The sequence below is a fragment of the Mytilus galloprovincialis genome, chromosome 9, assembly GCF_965363235.1.
Source record: "Mytilus galloprovincialis chromosome 9, xbMytGall1.hap1.1, whole genome shotgun sequence".
NCBI classification, from domain to species: domain Eukaryota; kingdom Metazoa; phylum Mollusca; class Bivalvia; order Mytilida; family Mytilidae; genus Mytilus; species Mytilus galloprovincialis.
The window spans coordinates 83654489-83675760 of NC_134846.1; the positions used below are offsets into that span (position 1 = coordinate 83654489).

The window sequence follows — 21272 nt, forward strand, 5'->3', positions numbered from 1 at the left end:
AAGATAACTATATATGGTATATAGGTTTCTTGCAACCTGTTCATGTCCATCAGTCAGAGTTCACTTCACATGGACCTCATTTTATGGATCAGTGACCAAGGTTAAAATTACATGATTAGGTCGATTTCCCAAATACTATAAGCAGTAGGTCAACTATATTTGATGTATGCATGTATGGAAAGATTGTAATGAGTACATGTCATTCTTGTTGGTTTCATCTGACCTTGACCATATTTTCATGGTTCATTGGTCAATGTGAAGTTTTTGTGTTTGTGGTCTGTTTTTTAAGTAAAAAATGTACTATGAGCAATAGGTTTACTGTATTTGGTTTATGGAATGGTTGTAAGGTGTGTATGTCTGTTTGGCAGATATCATCTGAACTTAACCTCATTTTCAGTGATCATTAGTCAATGTTAAGTTTTGTGTTTGAAATATTTCTGTTTTCAAAGTACTGTAGGCAAAAGGTCAACTTTATTTGGTGTATGAAATAGTAAGTACACATGTTTATCTGGTAAATATAATCTGACCTTGGCGTCATTTTCATGGTTCATTGATCAATGTTGAGTATGAATCAATCAGCATACCCAATTTAATGGGAAATGGATTTACTCAACATTTTGGTATTTCGCCCAAAAGCAATAACAAGGAGGCTAATGACACCATAGATCTAAGCATACTGACAGTTACTGAAAGTTAGTTCAGAGCCCAAATGCAATAAATATGATAGCTATGTTCTGTAAGATTTAAAGGTCAATCAGTGCACATCCAACTTTGAAACTAATTATGTTAACAACTGTAAAGCTTGCGAGGAGAACTTTTTAAGATTGTGCTCACAACAGTTAAAATGTCATTTGTATACATTAGATATTTAGATGAATGGGTTTTTCTCATTTGCTCATTGTTGAAGTCTGTACAGTGATATATAATTTGACGTCATTTGGTCTTCTGCGTGGAAAATTGTCTCATTTGCAATCAAACCACATCTTCTAGATCTTATATTTATAGTAGCTTTGGTTATTTATACACAATGTAGCCTAAAAATATGTGAATGAAGTTTTTTCTAACAATACAATAAAATTGAGAATGGAAATGGGGAAAGTGTCAAAGAGACAACCAGACCAAAGAGCTGAAAACTGCCAAATGGCAAAGGCCATCAATGGGTCTTCAACTTAGTGAGAAAATCCCTCACCTGGAGACGGCACAGGCACTTGTCTCAGAATTTTTTTCCCACCTATATACCTTAATATATTAAGGTATATAGGACATTTTTTTCTGAGACAAGTGCCTGTGGGAGACGGGCCTCAGCTGGCCCATGTAACAAAAGAAACAAAGCAAAATGACAATGATACATAAATTAACAAGTGACTACTATCAGTTACCGACATGTCCAGACCTCAATTAAACTGATCGAAAGAATATGTCTTCATCATATAAAAAATGAGCACAATCCATCCCATTGGGATCCATTAGGGTTTGAGTTTCATTTCCATAAAAAAAACTTCATAAAAATTCCATAACAATATTATTATTATTATTATTATTATTATTATTATTATTATTATTATTATTATTATTATTATTATAAAACGATAAATAATGTATTAAAAACCACGTGTTAAAAACATCGTCTGTCAAGGAAGTTAATCGTATGTGACTGAATCGCAATCTCTCTGAAACTTGACAAAAATCAGGAAGTAGTTTCCCCTGATTTGACGTGGCTATGGTGGTCGCCATTTTAAGCGATAAGCAGTCGATACCGGCTTTTAATCCAAGAATATCTTCGTAATTAAAGGCCATCGTGATAAAAGTTAAACATCAATATGTTAAGGAGGATCATAACACTGCTCCTGATTTCTCTTAATTGTTTTAATGGAGTCATAGGGGATGAACATAATCATATGGTAAGATAACCCCAAATGTCAAACTTGGTTTGTTGACGTTTACACATAAACAAGATAAAATGTCAAACAACTATGAAATTATACGAATTTGTTACTCCTGTTTAAAATGAATTGCAATGAACGAGTCACTATAAGAAATTTGAATAGAAAAACAATCATTTGAATAAAAACAATCATTGAATCTTCTGACGACGACTGTCGCGTTTGAATTTGGATGTTTCAGTACATCCGAAGTCTGTCACTGTCAGTATACGTTTATATGTACAGTCTGTGATACATTATGTCATTGGTCTGCTTTTACTTAATGAGGAAAAAACAATATAGATGTTATCAAACCAGAGGTTAAACTAAACTGGGTACTGGGCTCGGTTTGGTCAAAGTGACTGGAGGTCACTCTTCAGATATCTCTGTTTTATCTGTTCCAGACGAGTTGTCATGTTGTTCTCTGTAAGGACATCAGATTTCTAATGGCTTCACAATCAAGTGGTTAAGACCCATGGATGTACAGAGCTGATGGTCCTGGGTTCGAATCTGACTAGGGGAGTTAGACGGATGTTTTTCATCCTCCCAGATGCATCTCTTGTACCCAGACCAGAGTTTAACAGGAATGAGACTTTTGGGGCCTCAGTTTGGTAAAATTGCCTTGAATTTGACCTGGAGATCAATCTACTGATATCTCTTCAGTTTGTCTGTTTCAATGAGCAGCCTGGTGGTTCTCTCCGAGTACTTCGGCTTCCTTCAACATTCCTTCAACAATTACAGACTCTGTCTGATGTCATATCTATATCTCTTTCTTGTGTTGTGGTGGAGATTTTCCTTGCCCAGATGTTAGCAGTTGGTATTTTTTTTTAAATTGTACTTAAACGTTAGTGACACATCTCTAATAATCCTAGCCTGTTAGGAAGTGTACACAGATCTGTACCCTCACAGCTTCGAGAGAAGCTCCAAATATCATAGGTACATGTAACTTAATTTTTGTACCAGTATATATAAGGTGATCGATATAAAATGTTGTTATTAAACATAATTCAAACTACACATGTATAATTGAAAGCCTTCTGTCTAGTAAATATATATTGAAGTTTATTTTGACATTGGTTCCCATGAAGAAATGAAAAGATGGTATTTTAAGAATTGTAATGTTTGGCCACTGGCCTTTGACCTTAAAACACATTTACAAGAAATAAACTTTCCTCTTTTGTTTGAAACTTTTTTAAACTCTTAATGAGAAGCCAAACAATTGTTGATTTGTTGTATATGTCCTTAAATTGATTGATTTATGTATTTTCAGTATGATGAGAGTGAAGAGGTTGTATTATGGATGAATACAGTTGGCCCATACCACAATCGACAAGAGACATACTCATATTTCTCCTTACCTTTTTGTGCTGGTACAAAGGAGAGTATTGGTCATTACCATGAAACACTAGGTGAAGCTTTACAAGGTACAGAACTGGAATTCAGTGGACTGGACATTGACTACAAAGGTATATTAAATGTTTTAGAAAAGTTGTTCATTACATGTTATTTGGGCTGTCTTATTATTATTGAATAGTAATTGACAGACTGCAAGAAAAAAAGTTAAGCTATCCATCAAGAAAGAAAATACAGAGATGTGGTATTAATGTCAGTGATAACTATCCAACTGACCAAAGGAAAATATAATCAACTAGAAGTCATGATCATTATACAATCTTTGACAATTGTAAATTGAACCTATTTATACACCTAATAATGGATGTATTAGGTTAACTGTGTTAGGCACATACAATGTACAGAACATGTACATGTACTATGGCTTTCCCTTAAGCTCATCACACAACCTTTCAAGCTGTTAGATGTCTGATACTGGCATGAAGGTCTGGAATATTAATTTATTATTTAAGTCCAAATTAGAAATATCTAAAGTTTGACTAAGGAAGAAATCTATGATATTTCTTTTCTTGGATAGCATGGCCCTGTCAGTGTCATGATTCTTACATGTATAACAGAATTTTGTGTGTGATAAGTCACTCTTTGGGTTATATATTTTGTACAATGTGTTTGATTCAGAGTGCAAGTTGTTCAATTTACCTTAGTATCAAATGGATACATTGCAATTACATGTACATGAATATTGAAAGGGAACCACATGTCAGCTGGGTATTCATGGTATTGAGGTTAAAGTAATAATTTAAACTTTTAATTTCAGGTGATGTGAATAGAGTTAAGTACTGTGAAGTAACATTGACTGAAGAGAAGTATCAAGCCTTTGTATATGCCGTCAAGAATCATTACTGGTATCAGATGTACATTGATGATTTACCTATATGGGGTAGGTATACAGGATGTATTTATATTAGGGATGTGAAAGATCTGAAATTTAATACTCAGATACTCGCTCATGATACTCGAGTACATGCAAGTACTTGAATGAATCTTTAACATCTATTGAAAAGGTAAGAGTTTAGGTGGGATGCAATGTTTTTGTTATTACCTTTCATAAACATATTAACGAAAGAAAAACATACTACAAACTACAAACATAGCTTGATCCTCGGTTGTTGTTTTGTTGGTTTTTTTTTTTTTGTGTCAATTAAACATTGAATTTTCGACTGCCGTTTCTACAAATAACCTAACATAATAGCAATTATTGTTTGTGAACATGTTCATGAACCAAATTCTAACAAAATCAAAAAAAATATCCATATAAAGTCTGACAAAGTAGACTATATATTTATCATCTGTTCCTGAGGAGTTGGTATTTTTTTTATAATACGACTTGTCCATTAATTTGTCAACAACGATATTGGAACTCAAATTACTTGTGCTTTTTCGTGTTGCTCAGTCTTACTTTTTGTGTTTTGTTTTTTTTGCACTATTGTTTGTCTAATTTTCTTTTTTTTTAGGCCATAAAGTTGTCAGTTTATTTTCGACTCTTTGGTTTGAATGTCACTCTCGCACTTTTGCCTATCTTTCGATTGTAAATTAAACAATTATAGTTAAGTTTCAAATACAAAATAATTAAATTAATTTTAATGTACATCTCATACCAATCACGTTTACATAATAGTCTTGATTAACAAACAAAGGTAAGTTTTTAAGGCTTATGATGAGTTTAAAATTATTAATCCATGAAAGTGTTGTTCCATGTACAAACACTGTTAAAAATGTCTCTAATCAGGTCACTTTGATTTTGTTCTTGTTTAGAAATATGATCTGGTCAACAATTTCAGACGAAAGACTGTGACTTTCTATTTTTTGTTACAAGTAGTGCACATGAAAACATTCCCTCGGTAGGAAAGGACGTTGCCGTACTACAATAACAATTAGTAGCACCAGGATAAAAATATTTATGTAGTTAATTGATTTTGTTTAGTATTACAAAGGGGATATTTCAACGGAACTAAAGTGAGTGGAAATGTGAAGAGAAATACCCTAAGAAGTAGAACAGGCAACAGGTATCCGAGTGCTAAAACTGTACTCGAGTACTCGGCCTTCCAAGCGTGTACCCGAGTACTTGAGTACTCGTTGCCATCCCTAGATTGCTCTGATGTCTTGTCTACTTCTTTTAAGGGGGGATTTGGTCAGGAAGTCTGAAAACTGGTAAAGATTCTCCATGTATCATTGATTCTTATACAAGAACATCTCCCTTTCATTCATCAACTACCAATTTGAAGCACAATTCTAAGCTTCATTCCCTTACAGTTCATTTTTGAAGAAATGCTTGTATTTTTAAACAAGGTGTCACTTAACTTCTTTTCAGTACTATTAATACATGACAAATTGCTTGAATTGTGGAGTTAATCATTCCATATTACCCAGTTGACCTACCCCAAAAAGAAAATAATGTCACAACATTTGTTGAATTTTAACTGTTTATAAAGTTTCTAACCAATAACAACACTTAGGTTTACCAAGACTGCATTAGGTTCTGAAAAGGCAAATTAGAAATTAGTGTTTGTATAATATAAAATAATGTAGATCTATCATGATTTATGAGGATTGTTCAAACAGGTATATCCTGATAGACTAATGACAGAAGGCTTTTATAACTTAACATTTATTTTTACAGGTATTGTGGGTGAGATAGATGAAAAGGGTGAAGGCTACTATCTCTGGACCACAAAGAAGTTTGATATTGGTTACAATGACAAGCAGATTGTAGACGTTAACCTGACCAGTGAAGAAAAGGTCAAACTAGAACCTGGTGCAGTTATATCATTCAAATATGAGGTAAGCATAAGAAAGATACAAACACAAATAATGCTTCCTTAGGGAGGTGTTAAAGAAGATACAAACACAAATAATGCTTCCTCTGGGAGGTGTTAACGAAGATACAAACACAAATAATGCTTCCTTAGGGAGGTGTTAACGAAGATACAAACACAAATAATGCTTACTTAGGGAGGTGTTAACGAAGATACAAACACAAATAATGCTTCCTCTGGAAGGTGTTAGAGAAGATACACAACACAAATAATGCTTACTTAGGGAGGTGTTAACGAAGATACTCATCAAAATATCATTCAGCTATTAGACTTATGTAACATTTATAAAGACTACATAGATTAAACAGGTACAATGAGGATACACTGCATATTTTGAAAGCAATGCAAAAAAACAAATCTGTTTTCTGCAGCAACCATTATAAAATAGGGTCGGTATTTAGGATTTTATTTAATTTGCATATTAACAAAAAAAATTCTAAGGTTTGGCACCTTTAAACGCTTTATACCCATCTGGTAATTTGCCCATGCATGTTTATAACATGTAGTATTTTAAATAGTTTGATAAGTCAGGCCTCTAAAATAATTTTTTTTCAACTTGTCCAGTACATACCAAAACTTACTTGTCCGAATGAAATTGTAACTTGTCCAAGAAAAATCTTAATAATAACCTTTTTTTGCATTTTAAGTTGATTGAATTGAAACAATAGAACAGAATTTGATTTTAACATATCTTTTGAAATATGAGTCGAGAACAACTGTTCTCTGCACATGAGGTACCGTCTGATAGGCCTGCCAATGTACACTCATTGGATTTGTATCCTGTGATTTTAAGTTGAAAAATGTTATTCAAATGCTATCAATTAAAAGAAGAAGATGAGGTATGATTGCCAATGAGACAACTTTCTGCAACTTAGAGATCAAATGACACAGAAATTAACATAAAAAATATTTTTGTTAAAAAAATTACCGGTATGGTATTTATTATAAAGCAACAGAATAAGGTAGGAAAACGAGGTATTGATTTGTCTTGGTCCCGAAATGTCCCTGCCAATGGCTTACCAAACTGTCTTTTAAATATATCTCCTACAGTGCCAAACTGTCTATTAAACTTGGAGCCGAATCGTTTTCGAGCTGGTGACGAACTGATTCGGATCAGTAAGACTGGTTTCCGAGAACCTGTTAAAAAGTACCTGACAAGAACCAGTTTTAAATTATCGATTGCAAGTAAACATGTCAAATTAATACTTGTTTTATCTTCTTTTCTTGTTTTTTGTTTACAATTACTTTATTCATCAAAGTTGGATTAAATTTATTTTCTGCAGAATAATTTTACTTGTCCCTTTGGACAAGCTTGGTATAGCTTTTACTTGTCCAACCTTTTTTTTCCTCTGGTACTGGACAATCTGACAAGCGTTATTGTCGAGCCCTGTAAGTTCTGCACTCAACATGTGCATTTAGTTAATTACAAAATTGGAATTGTAGTCAAATATTACCGCTGGCAGAGACTAAGTATTTATTTTGTTTAGACTGAAAATATTATACTTGTTGTGAAAATATGATACAACAATTATGTGATACTTGAGGCTTTAGCAGAAGAAAAATTATATATTCTGTTGATGTTTGTATTTATTTACTTTTTCAGGTGAAATGGTCACCATCAACCATCAAATATGAGAAGAGATTTGATAAATATTTGGATCCAAACTTCTTCCAACATAGGGTAAATTTAATTTAAAAAACATCAATATACATTAGATATACAGATCTCGGGGTTAACTTATGGACTTCTGTAGTGATTAAGAATTTCCACCACATCATTATGGAAAACAAGGAAAGTAACTCCTTAATTCCTGGTATGTGTCTGAACTATTCAAAATGATTTAATGTAAAGTCAATTCAGATTTGAAACAGAAAGAGTTGTACAATTAAAAAGGGTATGATGTAAATCAAGATGTTGGAGTTGTGTCCTGCCAAAATCGTCTAGCTTGAACACGGTATTCATCAAAATGACATATATTTCTGAAATACTCCAACTGCAGTGTGTAATTTAATATTTTGTTTACAGTAATTTTGCTGTGATAGCTTTTGTCACTTTATGTCAAGCTCATTTGTGTACAAAATAAATGTTTTATACTGTTTTTGAAGTAAAGACAATTTATACATTGGTGTAAATGTATAATACTAGTCAAAAGTAGATAAAATGTATAATACTAGTCAAAAGTAGATAAAATGTACTATACTTGTCAAAAGTAGATAAAATGTATTATACTAGTCATAAGTAGATAAAATGTACTATACTAGTCAAAAGTAGATAAAATGTATAATACTAGTCAAAAGTAGATAAAATGTATAATACTAGTCATAAGATAAAATGTATAATACTAGTCAAAAGTAGATAAAATGTATAATACTAGTCATAAGTAGATAAAATGTATTATACCAGTCATAAGTAGATAAAATGTATAATGTATTATACTAGCCATAAGTAGATAAAATGTATTATACTTGTCATAAGTAGATAAAAAGTAGATAAAATGTATTATACTAGTCATAAGTAGATAAAATGTATAATACTAGTCAAAAGTAGTTAAAATGTATAATACTAGTCAAAAGTAGATAAAATGTATGATACTAGTCATAAGTAGATAAAATGTATTATACTAGTCATAAGTAGATAAAATGTATAAATAAAATGTATTATACTAGTCATAAGTAGATAAAATGTATTATACCAGTCATAAGTAGATAAAATGTATAATGTATTATACTAGCCATAAGTAGATAAAATGTATTATACTTGTCATAAGTAGATAAAAAGTAGATAAAATGTATTATACTAGTCATAAGTAGATAAAATGTATAATACTAGTCAAAAGTAGATAAAATGTATGATACTAGTCATAAGTAGATAAAATGTATGATACTAGTCATAAGTAGATAAAATGTATTATACTAGTCAAAAGTAGATAAAATGTATAAATAAAATGTAGTAAATGAAATGTATTATACTAGTCATGAGTAGATAAATGTATTATACTAGTCATAAGTAGATAAAATGTATAATACTAGTCAAAAGTAGATAAAATGTATTATACTACTCATAAGTAGATAAAATGTATTATACTAGTCATAAGTAGATAAAATGTATAATACTAGTCAAAAGTAGATAACATGTATTATACTAGTCAAAAGTAGATAGATAAAATGTCTAATACTAGTCAAAAGTAGATAAAATGTATTATACTAGTCATAAGTAGATAAAATGTATTATACTAGTCAAAAGTACATAAAATGTATAATACTAGTCAAAAGTAGATGAAATGTATAGATAAAATGTATAATAATAGTCAAAAGTAGATAAAATGTATAATACTAGTCAAAAGTACATAAAATGTATTATACTAGTCATAAGTAGATAAAATGTATTATACTAGTCAAAATTAGATAAAATGTATAATACTAGTCAAAAGTAGATAAAATGTATTATACTAGTCATAAGTAGATTAAATGTATAATACTAGTCAAAAGTAGATAGTAGTCAACCATCTATAATGTTGTACATTATATTGATGATAACTTTTTGTGATTAAGTATAATCTCTATTATTTCAGATTCACTGGTTCAGTATTTTTAATTCCTTTATGATGGTTATATTCTTGGTTGGTTTGGTGAGCATGATCTTAATGAGGACATTGAGGAAAGATTATGCCAGATATAGCAAAGAAGATGACCTAGACGACATGGTTAGTGTCAATACCACATTGTTTTGTCATTTGTATTTCACCTGGCACATTTTCTTACAATTTTAATAAAATTCAGTAACAATATGATATAAAATAGAAAAACGGTGATTAAAAGAATTATAGCAACGATAAACAAAACACTTCTAACTCCTCCAAAATGTAATGGGCATGTTATGAGAAAATTAAATTCCCAGAAATTTTCAAAGTACATTTACATGATTAATTTCACAACATCACAAGAATGTAATAGTAAAATTTTTTTGTAAATCAAACTTATAGAAAAGTTTCAATGTACTTTATTTTTGGTGCATGGTACTCACAAAAATATGAACATAAATAAAAGTCTGAATATAACAACCATATAAAATTGTTAGATATGAATACAATTACTTCTTGATTCAAATATTTTAAAAGTAAAAACATTTTGGTCGTAAAAATAAATCTGGACATTGATCATCTTTATGAGTTATTGTCTTGCCATGTAAATTCCTACTGCTAATTTTTATTTCAACTTATTTTTTTTTATTACCCTTCATTGTAGGAGAAGGACTTAGGAGATGAGTATGGTTGGAAACAGGTACATGGAGATGTATTCAGACCAACTTCATCATCCATGTTATTCTCAGCACTTGTTGGGTCTGGTTATCATATAGCAGTTGTCTCCCTTTGTGTGATTATATTTGCCATACTTGGAGATTTATATACAGAGTAAGTAGGTTTATAAACACTGATAATCTTAGCAGCTAATTGGGGTTATTTTGAATGGTGTCTTTGATTTTATATAATATGAATTTGAATACTATATTTAATCTTTATTTTTTATCGACATAATTTTTCTCTTTGTATGAAGAAATAATAATTTTTTTCCTATTTTCTACAATGTCATATATAGATGAAACCAATTATTATAAGAAAATTCTTTATTTGTTTTCAGGAGAGGTTCTTTATTAAGTACAGCCATATTTGTGTATGCTGCAACCTCACCGGTGAATGGATACTTTGGTGGTAGTCTGTACGCCAAGATGGGAGGTAAATTATTAGACCAAGGGAAGCAACCCCTTTAGAGGAACTATATTTGGTCCCATTGTCTATGCAATAATAACAAAACAATATACAAATCTGTAGTTTTACAGTAATCAGCAATATTTCTTTTGATAAAAGAATACATACTTTCATGTGTAATTAAAGAGATTTTAAGAATGGCCTGTGATTTTCATAACTGTTGAATTAAAAAAAAATGAAAGAAAAGATATTCATTTATAAAATGACCTTTTAACTATTGTGAACTGAACAGAACTCACAAATTAATACCTTTAGCATCCATCAGTATTCAGTAATCACTACTTATGTCTACTACTATAGCAAGTAAAACAAACAGTAGTGTTGAAATATATATTTGTTATGTTTTTAGGGAAAGTGTGGATAAGACAGATGTTATTAAGTGCCTCCCTGATGCCAGCTTGTGTTTGTGGAACAGCATTCTTTATCAATTTTATAGCCATATATTATCATGCTTCAAGAGCCATACCTTTTGGTACAATGGTTAGTATCTTGTATCATATGGTCATTTTTTAGAAAGAAACATGTCCATATTTTGCCAGGGAGTTTAACTTAATGTTATAGGTTGTATGGTATTCACTAGTAGTTGACAAACTAACATTCTGTATAAATTGAATACTTTATTATTTGCGGGATACTAATTTCGTTGAATGTATTGTGAACTTTTGAATTTAACATTTGAAAAAATGTTGGCACATTTGCAGAATCTGTTAAAACAACAAAATTATGTAACAAGTATGTGCAATTGTTTCTATAGAATATGACAGTAATATTTGTAGCAAGTTGGTTTTCAACCGAAGTCGTTCATTGTGTAAAATCACAAAAAAGTGGCACAAAAGAGGACAATTCAATAGTTTGACATGGTATTTTGTAAAATTAAAAAAAAAACAGAAGTTATTTGAACGGTTTAAGCAGAAAGATTCTGTTGAAGTTTATCAGGATGATATTTGTAAATATATATTTTGGACATAATCACTGATTTGTGAAATTTTTGTTTTAGGTTGCAGTAACATGTATATGTATATTTGTGATATTACCATTAACATTAGTGGGAACAGTTCTGGGGAGAAATTTGGCAGGCCAGCCTAATTATCCTTGTAGGATTAATGCTGTACCAAGACCTATTCCTGAAAAGAAGTGGTAAGAAAATATGTATTTATATATTTAATGTAAACTACAACTATACTTGTCTTATACATTTTTTTTTTTTAATATCTGGTGATTTTTTTTGTATTTAGAAACTTAACAAAATGCTTGGCTAGTTCCAATGCTGTCTAATTTTCTAGATTTGTACTAAGATCTATAATTTGATTATTGCTTATTAAATTTTGTAAGATGAAAGTTATTAAACATGTATAAAGTACATTGCTATTTTAAGTTACTCCAACTAAAAATCTTAGTTCATGATTTTAGACAGCGATTAATGTTTCAGTTCATGATTTTAGAAATTAGGATTAAGGATAACAATAGTTGTGACTTATTTCTGGTTCATGGAACTTTAAAAATGTAAGTTGATGATTTTAGCATTAGGGATTCAATGTGACAAACATACTATATATTTCAGGTTTATGGAGCCAACTGTGATTACTGTATTAGGAGGAATTTTACCATTTGGCTCAATTTTCATTGAAATGTAAGTACTAACTATTTCAAGTAAAGTCTGTTGATTATTTATTATGTACTGATCTTTTTAAAACCTAATAAAAAGCCAAGAATTCAAATATAGAAAAATATATAAGAGTGACTAAAAAAACATTAATTCACAAATGTATAGCAAGATATGTATATTTTCAGGTACTTTTATTTTTACATCATTCTGGGCCTACAAGATATATTATGTATATTTTCCGGTACTTTATTTTTACATCATTCTGGGCCTACATGATATATTATGTATATTTTCAGGTACTTTATTTTTACATCATTCTGGGCCTACATGATATATTATGTATATTTTCAGGTACTTTATTTTTACATCATTCTGGGCCTACAAGATATATTATGTATATTTTCAGGTACTTTATTTTTACATCATTCTGGGCCTACATGATATATTATGTATATTTTCAGGTACTTTATTTTTACATCATTCTGGGCCTATATATATTATGTATATTTTCAGGTACTTTATTTTTACATCATTCTGGGCCTACAAGATATTTTATGTATATTTTCAGGTACTTTATTTTTACATCATTCTGGGCCTACAAGATATATTATGTATATTTTCAGGTACTTTATTTTTACATCATTCTGGGCCTACAAGATATATTATGTATATTTTCAGGTACTTTATTTTTACATCATTCTGGGCCTACAAGATATTTTATGTATATTTTCAGGTACTTTATTTTTACATCATTCTGGGCCTACAAGATATATTATGTATATTTTCAGGTACTTTATTTTTACATCATTCTGGGCCTACAAGATATATTATGTATATTTTCAGGTACTTTATTTTTACATCATTCTGGGCCTACAAGATATTTTATGTATATTTTCAGGTACTTTATTTTTACATCATTCTGGGCCTACAAGATATATTATGTATATGGTTTTATGTTGCTGGTCTTCCTGATCCTGATGGTGGTTACTGTGTGTGTTACAATTGTTTGTACCTATTTCTTACTAAATGCTGAAGATTATAGATGGTAAGTAATTATATAATGGTCATTTTATATATTCATAAATGGCTGGGAATAAATGGTTCAAAAGATTGATTTGGGTCTATACTTGGAGTACTGAAAAACATAGAACATGATTGAGATGGTTTTTTTCATGATTTTTCCTAAAATATCATTTAGGGGCATTAATAGTATCTGTTACAATCACAAATGATACTGAGAGAGAAAAACAACATGCAAAATCTACTTATAAAAACCAATAACCACAATAACAAAAGTTATGGTACGTTCCATTTAGAAACAATTTCCCCATATTGTTTAAAACAATACAGAGTAATAAAATGATGCAAAAGAGTTACTGGTGGTCTTAGAAACGAAAACAAAAAGTGTTGGATATGAAGAAATTTATTAATAATTTCTGAAGATTACTATTGGTTAAATATTTAAGGGGGCTCCTGGGTATAAATCAATTTTTTTTCTAATATAGGATTTCGTTATATTTTTTTATAAATGAACTTGATCATATACTTAAAAGAAAAATGAAATAAAAAGATGGGGTCACCGTTCATTTAAGCTCACAATCTTCCTCTGGAAGAAGCATACATTTTTGTTAATGTCCTTTTTTTCTGTTGAACTAATAGGAGAAATAGATGTAATATCGAAATAAAAAAATAACCTAATTACAGAAATAGCTTAAATTTTACAATTATTTAGTTTATGTACAGCTTATTTGAAAACAATAAGTACCGATTATCAGGTTATCTGCATGTTGATATCGTAAAATATCAGCTGCGAGACATAATATGAAGCTTTTTGTCGAGTGAGCGTAGCGAACGAGATCAAAAAGCCTTCATATAATGTCAAGCAGCTGATATTTTACAATATAAATATGCAGATAATCTGATAATCGATTTATCGGGCTATATTTGCGTGTTTCGGAAGTGTTTTCTTTGTTTCACCAGCACACAAAAGATGACTTGATAAGTTCGGGTCAAAGTTATTAACGTCGGTTCAAACATTATGACGTCGCTGATATGTCCGGGTCAAAGTTATTAAGGCCGGGTCAACGTATTTGACGTCACAAAGACATGATACGGAATAATATTAAGAGCTGAACAGAGTGATATAGACAGTGGGACGACCGATAATAAAAAATATAGGTCACCGACGAGTTAAAAAAGATATTTCAAATTTAATGCCAAAAAATGGCAATTTTGCACCAAAGGGAGATAATTTGGAGCTTTTTCAATGATATAAAAATTTTAAAAGTCATCTAAGGCCAAACAGAATCATTTTTTTGGGTTGATTTTTGTACCATATCATAAAGTAATAACTAATAGTGTAATAAATAAAACTTGTAATGAAAAAATAAAGGTTTAATTTTTTGCTGAAATTTTGTACCCAGGAGCCACCTTAAGACTGTATTATAAGTGTGTTCTTGTGAACAACACATAATTTTAAGTATGTGAAGTTCACTTTTTTTTTTTTAAAAGAAGGAATTTTAAGTAAAAGAATGCATTTATAAGAAGCACAAATTGTGCTACACTATACTAAGTTTTGTTTATTTACAGTTATATTATTATTTTTCAGGCAGTGGACAAGTTTCCTTGCTGCAGCGTCAACAGCAGGATATGTGTATCTCTATTCATTTTATTACTTTTTCTTTAAAACAAAGTAAGTATAGTAAAGTGATTTTGTACTTGTACAATTTTGAGAATGGAAAACTGTATGTATAAATATCTAATAAACTTTAAAAAAAAAAAAAAAAGAAGAAGAAATAAGAAAATAAGAACTTATGTTAGGTTGTAGTGATTGATCTTGAGGTACACTAGATGAACATGGTCGTTTTGAAATGATAGAACCAAAGTGATTTTATCTATTTTCATTGATTAGTGTTCGGTAAGTGAAATTACTTTTAACTTTTTGCTTGAGGAAGTTATCTAAAGTTTTGGGACTTTTTCTCGTTTGCATTCTGACAGACATTCCTTATCTAGTTTTCCATTCTCATACCTATTCTGCGCTTTATAGGTGTAACACCACTAATTCCGGCCCACCCAGAAAGCACATACCAAAAAGTAGTACATATTTAACACAAAATAGTTCCTAGGCATGAGTGTAACTTTCAAAATATGTAGAATATTTAGGTATTTTTGGTATAAAACTGCACGAAATTTGAAAAAAAAGGGTACATTTTATCTGTTTATCAGATCTGAAGTACCTGTTTTGGTACATCTGAAGTTCCGGGAACCAGTTCTTTCTTATATGCCATTAAAGGTATGTTGATTTTTTCAGTACAAGACATCATAAAGTGTTGCTTTGAAATGCAATGATTGCCACTTTATTTGAACTTAAAACAAAAGAGGTGTGCCTGCTTGAAACGGAGGAATTTAACATAGAAAGCAATTGGACCATGAATTAGTGGTGTACTTCCTATACTTACTGTAAAAGGAGATTATTTTGGTATTTACTTAAAAAGGGAGATAATCAGGGTATTTCCTCTGTGCTTGGTATATACTGTATAAGGAGTATTTATGAGACTTAAGATTCCTTGTATTTGTTGATTTACATTTTACATTGAACAACAATATTTAATACTTGGAAATATACAGTCAATTATACAGCCAGATCCAGAAAGTGTCATGTTGAAAATACATTTAGTCATAATTGTTAGTCAAAATTCTTGAAAAAGGATTGACAGATTATACGAGGTATCTGATGGAAGTCCCGACACAAACAATGTTATTTCACTTGTGATTAATATAACTTTACTCTTTTAGGAAGATTTGCTAATGGTGATCAAAATGAAATTGATTGTATATAAATGCATGATTATATAGCTACTAATTAATTGTTTTATGTATTATTTTTTTAGAATGTATGGCTTGTTCCAAACAACCTTTTATTTTGGATATATGGCCCTATTTAGTATGGCCTTAGGCATTATGTGTGGTAAGTTTCTATATATTTATTTCTGTCCACTGCATAAAATATATATTAACTTAAACTATACCAATAGTATGGATCTCATACAGTCAAAATTGAATTAAATATGTTTTATCATTAGTCCGTTTAATGTAAAAATAAAGAAAAATGTGAAACTTGAAAGTAGACTTTAGACAACATTCACGCATAAGAAACACAAAGAAAATATTTTAAACACAGGGAACCATGTGTCAACTTTTCCTGGCTGCAAAATATATTTTGTACAAAGGTTGTATTTAATAAACTAGTTTGATCACTTGCCAGTTATTAAATGATAATGACATAGTTTTCAAATACTTGTACATTTTATTATTCAGGTACATTTGGGTACATAGGAACAAGTGTATTTGTGAGGAAAATCTATTCCACTGTGAAAATAGACTAAGTAATGATTACATATATGCTTCAGCTGAGAAGGCATAATGGCTGTGATGTGAGGGACTATCTATATATATACCATGTAATGGGATAACAGAAAGTGCTGGTCCAGATGTTCTTATTTATGTTCTTTATGTATTACTACAACAGCACCATATCAAACAAAAAAGTCATGACTTGAAATAGTACAGGGTGCTTAATTGAATTTTATATGAAGTAGACATGGTAAATAGTAAAGCATTGAAACATCTCAGTTTAAAGATCTGAATATCATTGTTTGGTCCCAAGCATTTAACACGGTTTTGACATTGATTGAAAGAGAACAACATTATAGTAAAGTAAATTTAAATTATGAAAATTGAAGTTAAATCTTCTAAAATATGTAATCAAAAATGTGAATTAAAAAAATCCAATTTGACCATGAAATCATTATATTATGAAGAGGCTTTTAGAAAAGGGATTTCTTCAGCTTATTGAAAAGTCATTTAATGCTTCTTTTTAGTTAAAAACTATATTGAGATGTTATCAGTTTTATTGAGTAGTAAAAGTGATGGAAGATCTATTCTAGTCCTGTTTAGGTAGTAAAAATAACATGGGTTAAAAATGAAACTTTGTTTGTATGTTCATATCACATCATTATAATGTATTGCTAACATGTGCTTACATTCTTATTGTTGTACAATTTATTAAAAGATGATTAATTAGGTTTTTTTCTATATTTGAATGTTTTGAAAGGATGTTTGGAATTTTTATAAAATTAATTCTTAAAATGTATAATTTATTATGGTGTTCCATGTGTAGTGAGGTTTCGTAGTGAGTAAAAAATCATGTTGCTTTTTAAATCCAGAATGATTGATACTTTTATTGTTACAGCATTCATTGTTACTGAGAAAAATAATTTGATAAAAGTTGTGATTGTATCTCGTTAAAAACCAATTTGTAATGTGACATTTTTATTACATATAATTTATACTGTAGTAATATGTTTTTTCAATTTATATGTTGATTTTGCCTGTTGGCAGGATGTTTTATGGTATACTTCTGTCTGTCCGAACATACTTTGTAAAATACATCCAATGGCCTCGGACATTTGTTACAATCTTGAAAAAAATCTGATCTGTTGTTTTTGAGTAGAGGGACCTTCATTATTATAAAGAATGTAAGAAAGTCTTTTTTACATGCATCATTTTTCAAGTAATGGGCTAGTTGGAAATAAAAACCCATTCTTTAGTTTGATGATGTTCTGATTTTTCTCTGAAGTAAAGGGACTTTCCCCCTGTTAATGAAACAATTACAACAGGTGTATCATGTGTTGTAGTTGTTTATCTTTAATTAGAACACTTTTTCATATATTGAATAACCCCCCTTGAATCAACATTAACATTCCAGTAATATGTTATAAATATTGTTTTGGTGTCAGATATGTATTGATTGTGCTTCTGTGGGATAAATCAAATCTTTTTGTTTATTTGTCACAATATCATTTTAATTTGATTGTTGATTGTTATGACTGAGTGGTTGTTGAATGTGAGATTTGTTCATATCACTGATTTACATCTACAAATATTGTATTGAATGGTAGGTAGTGAGACGTTTTATGACACAGTGTTAACATAGTGAAAATAGAGTTCGCTTTTAACTGAATAATGTTCATAGTAATATACAATTTTTTTCATTTCATAAACAAGACAATAAGATTGCAAATAATATTTGTTTTCATTAGAAAAAATAGAATATATATCAGTTGCACATATCTCAAAGTTGAAATATTATCTAGCAACTGTTGGTGGAAAAAAATGAAACTGCAGAGGTCAGTGATAATAAATGAACTGTGTTTTCACTCAAAGTATGTATACACTGTTGTTTGTTTTGATTCATCAGACTTGATATATTATCTATGTATTATATCTGTAAATAAGAATAAAATATTTAATAATAGTATGTCATTAGTCTTTATCACAGCTCTGCAATTCAAGAAATATCGTTCATTCATCTTTGAGGTTCCTGTAGTTATGCAATTATTTTATGCATTTATAAGCTCACCAGTCAAGTTTTAACGTTCCTTGGCTTCTGGTGTCCATCATACTTCATAAACTATTCCAAAATCTTTTCCTCCCAAACCTTAAGGGCAATTTATACCAAACTTTTAATTTGCATAGGTTATGCCCGCTGATTAGGCTGAGCAAAAAATTATTATTTAGGGAAAGAGGCTTTCAACTCTTCCGAAACTCTATACTGCTGTCTATTTGTATCATTGGTTTCCAGGATTATTACCATATCCCTATTTGTGCTTTACATTTTTATAAAAGCATACATTGATTACTTTGATAGTACATCAGGGATCTCCAGGGATGAAAATTGAACGATGGAGGAACTTTCACCATCACAAACTGTGCGTACGCTGTACAGTGAAGCATGATCGAAAGTATAACCTCCTTCCACATAAGGATTGGTGAACATGCTAACTCATTGCTTATTTAAAATTATATTCATTTGAATTTTCATTGTAAATAGAAGTATAAATATTTTCAATAACTTCAAAGGCCAAGCCTTCATGCCCCCACTTTAGTCGAGAATGACCAAAAGCTGTCATGAAGGTCCCCATGCAGTGTTCTTGCTATTTTGGTAATTGTTATGGGGGTTAAAAATCATGTAGAGCTTATTTTTCACGGTCACTTGTCAAATTCAGAAGTCATGAACCCATTACCGGTATGGCTGATTTGCAGCAACAACAACACGATTCGTACGGGTTATGTAAAATGTTAAAGAGATTTGTAAAGCAAACGTTGACAAATGAAAAGGTTTTTAATGACTATCTAGCAAATTGATGCTATGCAACATGCATCTTTCGAGTCTGAATAGAAACCGGAAATGCGGATGTATCAATTTGATTGTAAACTACGAAATGAATTAAAAATTACGATACAACATTTCTTAAAAGTTTTTACTTTTTAACTTTTAAAGTTATTCTATATTATCGTTCCAATACAGCAGTACTTGAGTTATTTGCGATGAAATAATAATTACTGTTTTACGTCTTATTTTGTACTTCTCAAAAAAGGGGGATGTTGATTGCGTAAGTCAAAATAAAAGCATGTGTTCGACTTCTAAAACTGTTTTCTTTGAAACTGGATTATTAATTTATTTATTTAATCTAAATTAACAACATAGAATTTGTGGAAACTTAGTTGAATAATTCGACAAATGAATCGTTTATCTTCAGATTGTATTCTAATGTCTGGTTTGTTAATCTACCTGTTCAAGCTCAGGTACAAGTGATTAGCGATCTTAATCTGGATATCCCTCAGGCGTTAGAACTGTATTGGATTATAATATACAAAATGCCTGAGGGTTATGCAATTACATGCATTTGATTATAATTGCTAAAAAAATGGTGTCAGGCTTTAAAAACGATAACAGTTTTGTACGATGGCGGATAACAATTTAACGATGGCGCAGGTCATTTGACGATGGCGAAAGACATTTGAACGATGGCGGGGCTCCATCGTTAAACAGGCCATGGAGATCCCTGGTACATTGACAATTTGGTCAGACTACTACTTTATTTTATTTATAGAAATCAAACTTGCCACTTAAATAGACAGCTTTAAGATGTAAAAATAGACCATTATTATCATACACTTGGAACCATTTAGCAGAGGATACTATCTTCCTATATTATTATATTTCTGTTATTTATAGGGTGGCCAACTGTTCTTTTTTTAGCTCACCTGGTCCGAAGGGCCAAGTGAGCTTTTCTCATCACTTTGTGTCCGTTGTTGTTAACTTTTACAAAAATCTTCTCCTCTGAAACTACGGGGCCAAATTAAACCACACTAGGCCACAATCATCATTGGGGTATCTAGTTTAAAAAATGTGTCTGGTGACCTGGCCAACCAACCAAGGTGGCCACCATGGCTAAAAATAGAACATAGGGGTAAAATGTAGATTTTGGCTTATATCTCTGAAACCAAAGCATTTAGAGCAAATCTGACAAGGGTTAAAATTGTTTATCAGGTCAAGATCTGTCTGCTCTGGAATTTTCAGATGAATCGGAGAACCAGTTTTTGAGTTGCTGCCCATAAATTGGTGATTTTAAGGAAATTTTGCTGTTTTTATACGACCGCAAAAATCGAAAATTGGTCGTATATTGGTATGACATTGTCGTTGTCCGAAGACATTTGGTTTTCGCACTATAACTTTAGTATAAGTAAATAGAAATCTAGGAAATTTAAACACAAGGTTTATGACCACAAAAGGAAGATTGGGATTGATTTTGGGAGTTTTGGTCTCAACAGTTTATGAATTAGGGGCAAAGAAAACGTCCCAAATAAGCATTTTTCTTGGTTTTTGCACAATAACTTTAGTATA

The 21272-nt window shown here is 30.5% G+C and overlaps 1 protein-coding gene across 1 annotated transcript; it reads left to right on the top strand.

Moving 5' to 3' along the window:
* The first annotated feature begins 1695 nt into the window (after positions 1–1695).
* On the top strand, positions 1696–18842 carry LOC143046173 (transmembrane 9 superfamily member 3-like). Its single transcript, XM_076219215.1, has 15 exons — positions 1696–1901; positions 3193–3388; positions 4093–4215; positions 5956–6116; positions 7755–7832; positions 9724–9855; positions 10397–10563; positions 10790–10884; positions 11267–11397; positions 11915–12054; positions 12479–12547; positions 13422–13568; positions 15132–15215; positions 16414–16490; positions 16841–18842. Exons 1-15 carry the CDS (start codon positions 1821–1823, stop codon positions 16906–16908), a joined length of 1749 nt encoding a protein of 582 aa, XP_076075330.1. The 5' UTR covers positions 1696–1820; the 3' UTR covers positions 16909–18842.
* The last annotated feature ends 2430 nt before the right edge of the window (positions 18843–21272 follow it).